Consider the following 15,579-nt stretch of genomic DNA (forward strand, 5'->3'; position numbering starts at 1 on the left):
CCTGGTGCTGCTGACATGGGTCTGATCCACACTGACTGTCCAGCCAACTGAGCTAACCACACCCTCCCTAGTTCCTCACTAAGTTGCTGTGGCACTTTTCCACGCACATTGTGGTCTGGAGCTAAGGGTCATGATAGCAGAGGTTCCAACTTTCTGTCCACTCCATAGCTTGACCCAGAATCTCTACCATACTATCTGCCTTTAAAGGGCGCTGAATTTGGCTGTGTTAGACACACAGGCCTTCTGTATCCACATTGTGGAACCTGCAGCTTTTGAATCAGAGGCAGGGACGTTACCAACTGTGCTATACAGCTCTCCCATCCTGGCTCTAATACAGTGCAGTTAGCTGCTTGAGTTCACGTGGGTGGGGGAGGTGGTTGGTGGAATTAAAGTTGGGACCAGTCTGCTTTGGTTCAAATCTGTCACATTCTCTGACTGTAGGTTAGCTCCCTTTCCCAGAATTCCCAGCTGGCCTGGAAGAGCTGAATGTTCAAATCCATGCACAGAAACTAATAACATCTCCCCCCTCCGATTCCCTCACCCCTCCTCCCCATTCCCTATCCCAGCATGAACAAGACATCTCGAGCCTCCAGCAAAATGTGCAGACCATCAACGAGGAACTGAAGCAATTTAAGAGCCATGTTGACGAGCATGTTCAGAGAGTGCTGCAGGAGAACAAAGAGAGGCAGAAAGCCCAACTGGAGGAGAAGGACAAGCAAATAAAGGATCTGAGCACCAGGTGAGTATGCGTTGATCTGTGAATAGCTCACTGTCCAAGTCAACTGAGATTGTACAAGGCATTGGTGAGGCCTGTTTTGGAGTACTGTGTCCAGTTCTAGTCTCCCTGTTATAGGAAGGGTATTATTAAACTAGAGCAGGTTCAGAAAAGATTTACCAGGAAGTTGCTGGGAATGGAGGGTTTGAGTTATAGGGAGAGACTGGAGAGTGCACACTGGAGTGTAGGAGGTTGAGGGGTGACCTTGTAGAGGTTTATAAAATAATGCGGGGTATGGATAAGGTGAATGGCAGGTGTCTTTTCCCGGCGGGGGGGTGGGATTTCAAGACTTGGGGGCATATTTTTAAAGCGAGAGGAGAAAGATTTAAAAAAACACTTGAGAGGCAATTTTTTTACACAGATAGTGGTTTGGTGTGGAATGAACTTCCAGAGGAAGCGGTAGATGTGGATACAGTTACAATATTTGATAGACATTTAAAAAAGTACATAAATAAGAAATGTTTAGAGGGATATGGGCCAGGAGCAGGCAGGTGGGAATAGTTTAGTTTGGGATTATGGTCGGCATGGACTAGTTGGACCGAAGGATCTGTTTCCGCGCTGTATGACTCTAGGACTCTAATTCAAACCTGCTTCTCAACCTGTGTCTGAAGCTATGGCTTAGTTGTGGCTTTCTCTCAGGGTGGAGTGTAATGCAGAGTTGGTAAACCACTGTTGTGTTAATTTCTGGGACAACCTCACTTGAGTTGTGTTCAGCAGGAGCAGTGGGTGGGAAATAGTGCTAATCTCAACAACAACTTGGATTTATATAGCTCATTTAATAAAAAAAACTCCACAAAGTACATAACAAAAGGCCATTCTTGACAATGAGCCACAGAAGGAAGTATTCAGACAGATGTTTAAACATTTGATTAGAAGGGGTGGGAGGAAAGGGTTTCTTAAAGGGCATGTAGAGAGGTTTAGGGAGGGAATTCTAGAGCTTAGGGCCCCGGCAGATGAAGGCACAGCCATCAGTGGTGAAGTGATTCAAATCGGCGATGTGCACTTGGCTGGATTTGGAGGAGCAGAGGGATCTCAGCGGCTTGTGGAGGCTGGAGGATGTTTACAGAGAAAGGGAGGGCTGAGGCAGTGGATCGATTCAAAACCGAGAATGAGAATTTTAGAGGAAAGCCAGTAAGGGTCGATGAGGGGGCGGTGGGCTGGGTGTGTGGTGGCAGAGTGAGATTTGGCATGAGCGAGGATATGGCCAGCTGGGTTTTGATCAAGCTGTCGTTTCTGGAGGGTGGAGGATGGGAGGCTGTCAGGAAGCCTTGGGAATAATCTGAAGGTGTCAATGTCAGTGATGACGGTTTCAGCAGCAGATGAGCCAGGATCAGAGTTGGAGCTGATGGTGCTGTGGATATGCAGCCCGCCAATAAAATGATCAAACAAGCTGCAACCCATAGAGACATGGAGGAACAAGAGCACAGTGAGAGGTTGGACAGGGAGTAAGGAAGTCATAGAGTCACATAGCACACCAAAGGCCCTTCAAATCTGCACTGACCTATCTACACTTCTCCCACTTTGCAGCACTTACGACAGCAAAATGGAGAAAAAGCAGAGTGGGACTAATTGAATAGGTCCTCTAAAGAGCAAGGAAGTGGCACAATGAGGTGACTCATTGAGACTCTGAGGTGCAATTGAGTTGGTTTAGAGAGACATAGATATTTCAGGGTCATAGATGTACCGTTGTATTTAGGAATTTAGTTTGGAATCTAAAACTTCTGTTGAGTATCGGCATTGACCCTCTTGAGTCAGACATTTGTGGGCCCAAGCCCCGTTCTTCATCTCTTACTTTAGTCAAATCTAATCGTCAATGCTGCATGGGCTTTTCCTTTACTACTGGTAGAGAAGATCCCTTGACAATCTTGATTGAACTAAAAGTAGCAAAGGTCTCCTGGTTGGCATTTATCGCGCTCCCCATTTCATGAAAAAAAAACAGATCTGATGAAGGGTCTAGGCCCGAAACGTCAGCCTCTCTGCTCCTATGATGCTGCTTGGCCTGCTGTGTTCATCCAGCTCTACACCTTGTTGTCTCCGATGAACTGATGACACGCTTCATTGCTATTTATGGGATCTTTCTGTGCACAAATTAGCTGCAACTGTTTGTCTACAGAACAGGAATGACTCCAAAGGCTCTACATGGGCAATGAAACATTTTGGATCTGTGAAAGTTGAAGTAGAAATACAAGCTTAATTTGATAAGATATTTCCAATCCAACTGAAGGCCCATCACCTCCAACAGACTTGATCCAACAGAGAAGTGAGATATTGGCGCAAATGTTTGGTCTCACGAATGAATCAACCAAGTTCAAACTCTGCATTCTGTTCCTCGGATTACTCGCCCACGTTTACTCTGCTACCCTCACTCTTGATGGGCACTTCCTCTCCTATTTCCAGTAACCCGCCGTTGTATGTGTTACCATCATCCTGGCTTGACCCTGATGCGAAATGCTTTCTAATTTTCCAGACTTGAAGCAGTTGAAGAGGAGAGGAAGAAGGACATTGAAAAATTAGAGCTTGCTGCCCAGAACCAGCAGAAAATTGAGTCTTTGGTAAGTATTGGCTGCCCTTTGTCAGCTCTATCAATCTCTGCTGGAGGCCATTTAGCTAACTCTTTCAAAGAGCTGTTCACTGTAATCCCACACTCCAGTTTTTTCCTACATACCCCTGCAAATTATTCCTTTCTAAGTACACGTCCCATTGTTCTTCGAAAGGTTCCAGTGGGACCCGATTCCACTGAGCTTTCAGGTGAGCTCCAGATCTCATCAAACCTCCTCTGTCTGAAAACATTTCTCCTCGTTCCTCCTTTAGTTCCTTAACCAATCGTTTTCAGCTTATGACCCTCTTGTTATCGATGCACTGTCCAGAGGAACCAGTTTCTCCCAGCTTACTTTATCAGAACCCTCCCTGCCCAGAGACTTTTCACCACCTCTGTTAGGTCTCCCTCTGCTCTGAAGGAGAACCATCAAGCTCTCCACATTACCGAACTCCCACATCCCTAGTTTGCTAAATCCTTCTCCATCCTCTCTCCAGTGCCTTGACAATCTTTCTCAAGTGAGTAGCGCATAATTGAACATGGTGATTTGTTTTACTTTCTTAATGCCCCTATTCCCAAAGGCACTGACAACCCATACACATATTTGTTTAGTATCTCTCCCATCTCCTGGGGTTCCACACATAGTCAAGCTCGTTGATTCTTAATGGGCCCTATTCTCTCCCTAGTTGTTTGTTTGCTCTTAATGTAATTGTAGAATCTCTTTGGATCACCCTTAACCTTTTCTACCAAGGCTATCTCATATCCCCTCTTTGCCTTCCTGATTTCCCTCTTAAGAATGCCCCTACACCCCTTATAATCTTCAAGAGATTCATTTGACCCCAGTTGCTATAACTTGGAGTACAGTGTACACAGTGTCGCCCTGCTATAAGAAGGCTATTATTAAATTGGAGAGGGTTCAGAAAATATTTACCAGGATGTTGCCGGGACTGGAGGATTTGAGTTATAGGGAGAAGCTGTATAGTCTGGGACTTTTTTCAGTGAAGCGTAGGAATTTGAGGGGTGACCTTATAGAAGCTTATAAAATCATGACGGGCATAGATCAGGTGAAGAGCAAAGGACTTTTCCCTAGGGTGGATGAGTTCAAAACTAGTAGGCATCTTTTTTACGGTGAGACGAGAAAGATTTAAAGGGGACTTGAGCTGCAACTTTTTTCACACAGAGGGTGATTTGTGTGGGGAATGAACTTCCAGAGGAAGTGGTAGATGCAGGTACAATTACAACATTTAAAAGATATTTGGACGCGTACAATAATAGGAAAGGTTTGGATAGATATGGGCCAAATGAGGCAAGTTGGACAGGTTTAGTTTGGGAAATTTGGTCAGCCTGGGTGAGCTGGACTGAAAGGCCTGTTTCCATGCTGTATGATTCAATGACTATCTGAACCATCAGAGCACACTGTCATATCACCTTCAAGGATTTGAGAATATACACCTGAGGTTCCCCCTCAACATTTAGATTCTGCTAACCCTCAATATCATTTCCTTACAAAGTCTGTCACTGCACACTGATTACATTAAACTGAATCTGCCATGTCTCTGCTAATGTCATAGAACGACAGGTTGTGGTCCATAGAATCTCTACAGTGTGAAAGCAGGCCATTCAGCCTGTCAAATCCACACTAACCCTCCAAAGAGCATCCTACCCAGACTCACCCCTTTACTCTATCCCTGTAACTCTGCATTGCCCATGGCTAACCCTCCTAACCTGCACATCCTGGACACTGTGGGACAATTTAGCATGGCCAATCCAACCTAAGCTGCACATCTTTAAACTGTGGGAGGAAACTGGAACACCCGGAGGAAACCCACACAGACAGTCACCTGAGGATGGAATTGAACCTGGATCCTTGGCACTGTGAGGCAGCAATGCTAACCACTGAGCCACCCATGTGTTTAGCGTCACCTTCCTATCTATTTTTAGCCAATTCAATGTCTCCACTCCTCTTCTACTGGGGAAAGGGCACAATAAGGAGACCAAGTGTGTAGCTCTTTGAAAGAGTTGGTGCAGCATTGTTGGATTGTATGGTGTCCTTTTGCACTGTGTCATTGTGTGGTTTTAATCCACAAGATCAGTTATCCAGGCAAGCTAACAGTTGTCATCCTACTTCAAAGCATGGTTTGAAAAGAGGGCAGAAGACTTTAGGGAAATTGGGACAAGCATTCTGAATGTTTAAAGACATAGATTCATCCCTGAACATGCACAGCTTCGTTGCACAGCTCAGCTTCGGCTGTTTTAATGAGGGTCTTGTGATCTGTGCTCTTAACCAGATGTTTCTCGGTGTTTGAACACAGGAAAATCGCTTCACTGCACTGCAGGAAGAACATAAGGAATTGCTGCTCTCCATCAAGGGGCTGATGGACAATCACCAACCAACAGACTCCAACCACGTTGCTCCATCGAGCTCCACACCCAAGGCTTCATCTGAATCCAGTCCTGCTCTCGCGGCCAATTCCAAGACAGCCCCCATTCCCACCGAGCAGCTGGTGGTGGAAAATGGTCAAGTGGAGGTCAACAGTTGCTAAGGGCCGTCCTAGACCTTTCAGAACCATGTTTCTCCCACTGGATCGGGAAGAGGTGGGAAATGTGCACATTTTTTGTCATCCTCCTCCTTCCATTCCAGCAGCTTGAGTGCACGTTGACGTTGCTGTTCATCCTCTTTGTACCAGTGAGGACTGGGCCTTAAATGTAATGTAGCGATGCGCCTGGAGTGTGGGATACAGTTACCGATACCCACTCAACGTCATTGCAAATGTTGACATTATTGTCAACAGATCATGAGTAGCAGGGCAAGAACGGGGTGTTGGGGGCAGAGATGGCAGGTTTCCAATTCAATTCAGCCACAAAGTGATATGGAGTGTACCGCACAGAAATAGGCCACTTCGTCCAACTGGCACAGATTGGTGTTTATGTTCCAAATAAGCCTCCTCATAACGTAATGTTCTGGGGACATGGGTTTGAATCCCGCCACGGCAGGTGGTGGAATTTGAATTCAATGGAATTCTGGAATTAAGTGTGTAATCATGATCCATTGTCGATTGTCGGAAAAACCCATCTGGTTCACTAATGTCCTTTAGGGAAGGAAACTGCCATCCTTACCTGGTCTGGCCTCCATGTGACTCCAGACCCACAGCAATGTCGTTGTCTCTTAACCACTCAGTGGGCAGTTAGGGATGGGTAATACATGCCGGCCTAGCCACTGATGCCCTCATCGCGTGAATGAATGAACAAAAAATAAACCCTTTTCATCTTAACCCCATCAGTCTAACCAGGAGGCCAAATTAAAGGAACTTGCAACATTGGAACCAGTGTGTCCCATTCAAGCGCCTGTTTCCCTTTCCAGATTTATTTTAGTGCTGTTCAGGGAATGGCTTTGTATCTTAAGCTCTCCCTGGTAGTTCCTGCGTATTTCTGGAGGTAGATTACAAAGAACAAAGCCACTCTACTTTTTGCAGTATTTCGCCAGTTTCCTGCACCTAGTCCCTTGCTGGGTCCTGCCTTATATTGTCAAATCAAAGCAAAAAGATCAGCAGGGCTCTAATATATCCACGAGTTCTCGCTCCAAAGGGAAATTTTTTTTTAAATAAATTTTTTTTATTCTTGGGACATGGTTGTCGTGAGCAAGACCCAGCATTTCTTGCCTCTCCTGATTGCCCATGAGAAGGTGATAGCGAGCTGCCTTCTTGAACCGCTGCAACCTATGTGTTGTAGATAAACCCACAGTGGTGTTAGCTCAGGATATATTGACCCAGTGACATTTAACTATACGTCAGAAAGGTCGCATGACGTCTTGGGGAGAGTCCGCCTGTTGAGGGAATGACATTTTGAAATCAAAGGGAACATTTTGTGAACAACACAATGTAATATTTCTGTACATTTGTAAATTGCGTGAGCTTTATGCGTGGTAAAGTATCAGCATATTCCAGAACTGGATGCTTCATAGTTTGTTTTTGAAATGCAAGGTTCTGTGTTTGTCTGCACTGTTATAGCTAGCTAATTCGATGTATTTCTGGAATTAAGAATCTAATGATGACCATGGATCCATTATCAATTGTCAGAAAGACCCATCAGGTTCACTTGTTTGATTTATAAAATGTTTTGAGGATCAGTTTCAAATCCTGGTTTATACAATATACGATATAGTTTGGGTTTACAGCTCAACAGCACCAATTTGCATCTATTTGGCATCCCCAATGCAGCAAAATATTCCAAGGAAGTTTGCGGGAGCATTATAAGGGAGAAATTGTCACAAATGTAGATCATGGAGGTCAAAGCGGTTAACTTTTAAGGAGAATCTTAGAGGAACAGTGAGATAGAGTAGTGGAGAGAACGTTGAAACAAGATTAGGCCATTCAGCTCTTTGATTACTGTTCAATGAAATTGTTATGGGGAAGGCAAGGGTAGATCCAGAGCTTAGGAGCTCAGTGTCTGAAGGCACAATGTAGGGGGCTGAATGGGCAGATATATCTGCATTGTGCAAGATGTCAGAGTGTTGTGGATCTACAGAAGGTTTCAAGGACAGAGAGGGTGAAGACCATAGAGGGATTTAAAGACCAGAATGAGAATTCAAAATTGAGGCACAATAGGGCCGAGATCAATGTGCATGGGCGTCTTGGGGTGTATACACTGACGCAAGTTAGACACTGTTGTTCGCTGAGTTTTGGGTGAAATCAAGTTCACAGAGATTAGAAGACCAACCATTGCAATAGTCAAGGTGAGAGTTATAAAAGGAACTGTCAAAGGGTTTCAGCAACAGGGTCATTTGAAGCAGGGATAGAGATGGTCACACAGGGAGCACATCTCAAACTGAGTGCAAGGGACATTGCAACCACTTGCGAAGAGATGTAGATAAGTTTTACTTTCACTACTTGGCACACAAATTCCCAAATACTCAGTTGATTGAGCATCAGTTATTCTCTCTTTTCAGAGATCAGGAAGATTTCTTCACCAAATGCCGGTGCAGTGTGTAGACATGAGGGACCACTTTGTGAAAGTTACCCACAGCGTTAGCTGCCATGTTATGAGGTGACGGTGTGTGACCACCATCTCATAAGGGAAAGCAAGCAGAAACTATCTGTATGTACTTCATCATTCTGGCCGTGGGATTGTCTGAAACTCTTTTTGGCATCATGAGTGATGTTTCAAGCTGGTAATAAAAAATGACGATTATACAGTTAATGTTTGACTCAGCAAAGTTTCCTCTGCAAGTTCAGGTGATCAAAAAACATATCAGTCATGGCACTGCCAGACAATTGCCAAAACAAGAGGCTCAAAGTATATTTACATCTTTGGTTATGTTCTGAGATAGTAATGGATCCCAGCAGATCCAATCACAGGTAGGTCTTGAGAGGAATTTCCGTCCTACATCTGGGAATATTATTCCATGGCCCTCACATATGGTCAGGATTCATGTTAAAGCTCAGCATCCAGTATTGGAACTCTCTCCCCCTCAAATTATCTCCTTTCTGCAATACAGTTCCTGTCTTCATTTTAGGGCAGCATGGTGGCTCAGCGGTTAGCATTGCTGCCTCACTGTGCCAGGGACCCGGGTTCTCGGGGGACTGTCTGTGTGGAGTTTGCACATTCTCCCCGTGTCTGCATGGGTTTCTTCCAGGGACTTCGGTTTCCTCCCACAACCCACAAAGATGTGTAGGTTAGGGTGGATTGGCCATGGGAAATTACCCCATAGTGTCCTGGGATGTGCAGCCTGGGTGGATTAGCCATGGGAAATGTAGGGTTACAGGGATAGGATGGGGGTGGTGGATCTGGATGGGATGCTCTTTGCAGGGGTTGGAGTGGACTTGATGGGCCGAATGGCCTGCTTCCACACTGTAGGGATTCTATGGTTAACCACATTGTGAATGATCAATATTCTGAGTGAAAAGATTGAGGCAATTTTAGAGCAGGACATTTTTTGACCTGAAGACAGGGAACAGCTTAGGAACAAGAGTCCATTCAGCCCATTGAACCTGTTCCACCCTTTGTTCAGATTATGACTGGTCTGAATGATAGCTCCAATTACCTGCCTAAATGGCCTTGCCTAACAAAGTCTACCTGCCTTGGTTTTGACATTGCCACCCCAGTGGGTGTAAACATACCGGAGATCTGCATGACCACTACAGGAATGGGACTCTCTCCCTTTTACTGTGGGTCAATCAGGTTGCAGGTGATGTTCTGGTCACGCCTGACCCCTGCCAATGTCTTTGTCTTAACTCTGAAATGGCAGACACCTTGCCCAATGGCTTTATTGATGAAGCCCATGGTACTTGGAATTGAGTGAACGTTGAAGTGACATTTGACGGTCCAACTGAATTCCTTCAATGATGATGACACATTCTCATTATGCTATTGAGAGGCAGGTGAAATCTTTAACCCCGCTCGAAGGTCATGCGGACTTCCCAAAGTTTGAGGGCAAAGAGGTAATTAGCAAGGTTAACTAGACTGCCACAGGCCTGAACACGAACTGTGCTTTAAAACAGCACAACTGATGGATGGAAAGGGGAAAATATTGGGCTGAAAGCTACCAGAAGTCAGCAAAGTGTCATTTTTTTTGGCCGGGTTTTGTGGAGGGTTTCTCTCTACGAGACGTAGCTGGTTTTCACATGCTTCGTGGGCCGAAGGGCCTGTACTGTGCTGTACTGTTCTACGTTCTGTGTTCTATGGACTGTCCCAATTGTACCTCATCAGCCACTCACATTACCAGCATGATACCAGCCTCATCCTGTACTCCCAGCCACAACTAGAATCTCCCATGGACCCTAGGACCAATGCCATCTTTGAACTGCAGCCATACACCCAGTCAGTATTGGCAGCCAGAGTTACCCTTCATTGAAGGTCAAGTGGGACAGCAATCACAAACTAGTGCTTCTCAGGGCACACAGTTAACACTTCATTGCATGTCCAACCGGGCCTCCCTCTATGTTTTGCTGTTTTTGTACCAGGCCACACAACTCACCTGTCCTTAGCCCCAACTCATCTTCCAACTATCTCTAGGTCACCGTTTATCTCCAGGTCAATGTTACTCTCTCTCTAATGCTCAGTGTAGCCCAGCATTTTCTCATTGTTCTGTGTGGGGCCAACACATACAAGCCAGCTTTCGAACATTTCAGTGCATTCAATTTTATTCAGTCACAGCAAAAGTCAACAAATGGAAGCTTCCTTTAACCAGATAAAGACAGGTTGCCTTTCAAGTACCTGCACTGTTGTAATGAGTGAGTGAACGCTGCAACCAGCTCCCATTGGCTAGAACCAAGTGTCACTCAGCCTCTCTCTGGCTTGGAACACCCGATGCTGTTGTGCTGTCTTGATGCAAAGGGTAAGGCTCCTCCTGCTTAACGTTCTCATCTTCCTCCTGCTCTACCAGCTCAACAGCATCCATCACACCAGCTCGTCACCCTGCTGTTCCAGTTGTGTGGAGCACAGGGTGCTATAATATGCAGCACGCTTTGGGGCTTATTGCAATGAATGGATCTGGATCCTGACTGATCTCCACACCCATCCCCAACCAGAGGCCTGCAGATCCCTTGATGGTTTGCACTGGACTTGCAGGACTGATTGTGGCCCTGTCCCAGGACAGTAGTGAGACAGAGCTCCTGACCCTGACCGCCCCAGGACTTTGATTGCACGATGCCTCTGAATAGCTGTACCACCAACCCCCCTGACTGATGGCAGCACCCTCTTTGACTTGGCTGAGGACCACACAGCTTTGAGATGGGGTAATTGAATTGAAGCATATGTGTAATGTATCTTCTGTGTACTGCTGGAACATGACACAGGTGTGAAATTGATGCAGCACAACACTGTACAACTGAGGAACCCGCTGACAACCACCACAAACCACTTGGCTTTATATTTGCACTAAACAACAAGGCAGGATGCAACTGAGGGGGTGAAATGCGAAGAAAGAGGTGAGCATTGCAGTAGAATGAGGGAATGCTAAGACACTCTGAGATGCAGCCTAGTCTGTCCATGTGTAATTGCAAAGAGAGATACCAGGGTGCCCCAAAGCACAGAGCGTTCTGTGTGTGGATTGATATGTGCCGCGATAATGGGGTGGGGCTGGTAAGTGTCAATGCCAATATTTATGGACATGGGTGACGTGCCACCACTGCACATGGCACACACTCTATGACGCTGGTGATGGGTGTTTGAGATAAAGCGCAAACAGCAGTCACCAGGTACCCGCTTGGACTCTCATGCCAGGGGTTGTCAACGTTTAGTTTCTATCAGGCAGTGGGGAGGCTGGGAGAATCTATACCAATGAGGGCAGATTAAACAATAACACAGCTTTCAATAAGTGATAATTCACGGAAAATTGGCCTCTCGCTGCTCACCAGTGAGTACTTGGTCTCACTGTTCAACACTTGTTTGGATAATGGGATTGTTGGATCTTAATGTTGAGATGCTCCTCATTGACTACCTCCTGGCTACCTCACTGTGGCCCACATTATTCATGGTGTGAGAAGAGAGAAAATGCAAGAAGGAATTGATTGAAGAGAGAGAGATGTTAAGGAAGTGGAAGCATTCTGCTTGAAGGAGAAAGTTGGATGTTAAAAATGATCCACTGTTACAATCAGGTAAGTGAGGAGAAACTGTTTCCAGTATGGCAAAGGACAAACATTAATGATTAGTTAGTAAAAGAACAACAAGGGAAATCACCCATGAGTTGTTCTGGTTTGGAATGAACTCAGTCAAGGAGACATATTCAATAGTAACTTACAAAAGTGAATTGGATAGAGACACGTTGAAGAAAGGCAGGTTGGGGAAAGGCCAGGGAGAGTAAGGCTAATTGGCTAGCTCTCTCCACAGCCAGCACAGAGACAATGGGCCAAATAGACTCTTCCTGCATTGTATTCAGTTGGCGGGAATGGTACAGTACCAGGTTCCTGATCTATGCCAAGTTGATTGGGAGTTGGTCGTGTAATTGAAAACTTGCTTGATTCTGGAGTAATTAAATCATGTGTGTGAAGCCCACCCACTGGTTGTGGTAATGGCTTCTAAAGGTCGAACTGCCTCCTATAGTGAGCACACCACTCTAAGACTGGACCAGATCTTGCTGCTAGGGCAGAATAACGGAATCTCTGGCCTTTATCCAACTCACAACAGACTCCATTCAGGAAGAAACTCACAAAACGATCCCTGAACTCAACCATCTCTTCCCCCCTCCCCACTGCTCCCCATGCTGAGGGATATAAAGTGATTGAGAAAGGTTAAAATTGTAAAGCAGAGATCATTTCTGATAGCAGTCCGTTTTTTTTGCTGATACCTCACTGAGATAAGCAAATCACAGGAAGTATGGGAGATAATATCAGCATCTCTCAGAAAAAGTGCGTTCGGAGTCAAACATGATGCAAGAAACACAAATTTAAGTGCCCTGCCCACTTGTTCTGAAAGGTAATGCACAATTAGCTCACATCGAGCACTTCACTAGCAACTGAATACTCTGCCTTGCTGAAGGGTTTTCTGTTGGAGCTGGCCAGATCCACACCATGTCTGAGGCCATGCCTCACGAGCCAACGTACACCAACTTCCACATTCTCCGTGGCCATAGGGAGAACGAGACCATCTACAACAACTGTGATGCCGAAAGGGAAAGCAGCAGGCGAGCGAGGGGTTTCCAAGGTAAACAGTGGGTCCTGAACAGTCCGGGACCAAGCCACCTTTCCAACATGAGGGGATCATAGGATCGCTTCAATCGCGGCCTTCAAAACCCTGAGGGAGTTTTGATGGAGGGGATAAAGAGAAGCCATTTCAAGGGGTGGCTGAGGGTGTTCTGTAAGCCACAGGGAGCACAAACATGTTCGAACATTTCGCAAAAAATACCGTCTCTGTTTAACACAGTGATCTTGAAAGTGCTGCCCAAGTTGGGAGCAGGTTCACTAGCGACTGTCTCAAGGGAATTGGGCAAAAGCTTGATATGGAGAAATCGGTGGGGACTTGTAGCGGGGTGGGGTTGGGGGCTGTTGGCAGGGGACAGTGGGTCTCATGGATGGATACCGGGCTGGCACAAACACGATAGTTCGAATGGTCTCCTTTGATGTTTTCTGCCCCATTGCAATGAAATCTGCTTCTCGAGTTCTGTTGAGCAGCGTACTCAAGGTCACAATAACTTGCTATGTTCAAAAAAAACACAATACTCTTCACGCTGTCTCTGCTTCTTTCTCCAGTTAATTTAAAAATATACGTCTTGACTTCCAGCCCTCCTGTCACTGAAAACCATTTCTCCTTACTTACTCTATCCAATTTCTTCCAAGTGAATACGATAATTTTACCGATGTCTGTACTGACTGTAGGGTAGCCTACTGAACTTTCAAGAATTTTCCTCAGACATTGAGGGAAACCTTCTTAGCTTGTCATTTCTTCTTACATGGTGACAGGGAAAAGAGAAAGATGACTAGCCTCCTGTTATCTAAACACTTCCATCATCCATGACAGAGAGAATGCAGGATTTGAAAATGGTACAAGAACTATAAGTTCCTTGAAAGTGCAGTTGCAGGTAGATAGGACAGTGAAGATGTTTGGTACGCTTCCCATTATTGGTCAGTGCATTGAGTGTGGGAGTTGGGAGGTCATGTTGTGGTTGTACAGGACACTGGTTAGCCTGCTTTTTGCAATACTGCATTCAAATCTGGTGTCCCTGCTTCAGGAAGGATGTTGTGAAACTTGAAAAGGTTCAGCAAAGATTTACAAGGGTGTTTCCAGGCCTGGAGGGTTTGAGCTATAGGGAGAAGCTGAATAGGCTGGGGCTATTTTCCCTGGAGCGTTGGGTGATCTTATAGAGGTTTATAAAGCCATGACGGGCATAGATAGAGTGAATTGCCAAAGTCTTTTCCCCGGGTAAGGGAGTCCAGAACTACAGGGCATAGTTTTAAGGTGAGAGGGGAAAGATTTAGAAGTGTCCAAAAGGGGCAAATTTTTCACACAGAGGGTGGTGCGGGTATAGAATGAGCTGCCAGGGGAAGTGGTAGAGACTGGTACAATTACAACATTTAAAAGGCATCTGAATGGGTACATGAATGAGAAGGGATTTAGAGGGATATGGGCCAAATGCTGGCAAATGGGACTAGATTAATGTAGGATATCTGGGTCGGCATGGACAAGTTGGGCCGAAATGCCTGTTTCAATGCTGTACAGCTCTATGACTCAACGACTATATTTTTGATGGAGTTGACTGACATTTGCTAGTTTTAGAGCTCTACCATTTGCAGGGCAATTATAACATTGTGGTGTTTAAATGAAAAATCAATCTTTTCAACACAGGATGGGGCCAGCTGAGTGATGTAAAATGGACGGGTTTATCAAATACAGTTTTCTGTTCTTTTATCACTGAGGTATTTTAATTATCATTTATTAAAGAGAGCGAACAACTTGGGAAATAAAGAAAGAATTGATCTGAAATATTGTTCAAAATCTTTTTTGTCTGGCGTTGCAGAATTTGCATATTGCCAAAAAGAAGGCATATTTTCTTGGAGCTTTTCGTCTTGTAGTCATGACGACAATGTGCAAGAGATACCAACGGAAAGGGGGATCATATCTCAGACTGTGTGAAAAGAGAGGGCTGGTGACATTTTGCTTGTGGTAGCAGTATTTTTTCAGAAATGATGTGGAAATGATCAAAGAAAGATGAATCGAAGGGGTAGAGGGGATTAATTCCCCTCTATTTCTATCCTTGACTTCAAAGGGCTACAAGTCAAGCCGTCTTTGAGGGGCGGCTTGCACGGAAGGCAGAAATCTGTCTGTCAGATCAGATCCAAATGTTGTTTAGTGAAATTCTCAATTAGGGATTAACACTCATAAGCAATGAAAAAAACCTCTAACAAAAACAGAAGTTGCTGCAAAAGCTCAGCAGGCAGCATCCGTGGCGAGAAATCAAAGTTAATGTTTAGAGTCCAGCGACCCTTCCCCAGAAATCTCTAGTTTATTAAATTTGAGTTAATTATCATTTATTCCAGGGGAAAGATTGGTAACACTGTTATTATTAACATTTTCACAGTGTACAAAAGAAGCATATCTAATTTTATTCCACATTTAACACACTCCATTTCCATTGTACCACCCAATAAATGATCGATGCTAAACTAGTTGTGCATAGATAATTTCTGAAGGTACACAGAATTGAGGAAACTCTAAAATCGACCTTAATCTGAGGGAAGGAGAAAGAGAGTCTGCACAGGTGCATTAGGAGCTCGTATCAAAGTAACCCATTGGATAATTCTCCTTATTATGACTTTTGACAGAATTTATCAAATTC

The 15,579-nt window shown here is 45.0% G+C and overlaps 1 protein-coding gene across 1 annotated transcript in view; it reads left to right on the plus strand.

The window, feature by feature from the left end:
• Positions 1-8,507, plus strand: part of LOC125487222 (interaptin-like) — a 9,083-nt gene extending 576 nt beyond the window's left edge. Inside the window, exons 2-5 of the mRNA XM_048617799.1 lie at positions 567-739; positions 3,243-3,327; positions 5,624-5,906; positions 8,257-8,507. Coding sequence (XP_048473756.1) covers positions 567-739; positions 3,243-3,327; positions 5,624-5,854 — 489 coding nt within the window. The 3' untranslated portion in view covers positions 5,855-5,906; positions 8,257-8,507. The remainder of the gene's footprint in view (positions 1-566; positions 740-3,242; positions 3,328-5,623; positions 5,907-8,256) is intronic.
• The last annotated feature ends 7,072 nt before the right edge of the window (positions 8,508-15,579 follow it).

Source organism: Rhincodon typus, chromosome 38 (genome assembly GCF_021869965.1).
Source record: "Rhincodon typus isolate 14 chromosome 38, sRhiTyp1.1, whole genome shotgun sequence".
Lineage (NCBI taxonomy): Eukaryota > Metazoa > Chordata > Chondrichthyes > Orectolobiformes > Rhincodontidae > Rhincodon > Rhincodon typus.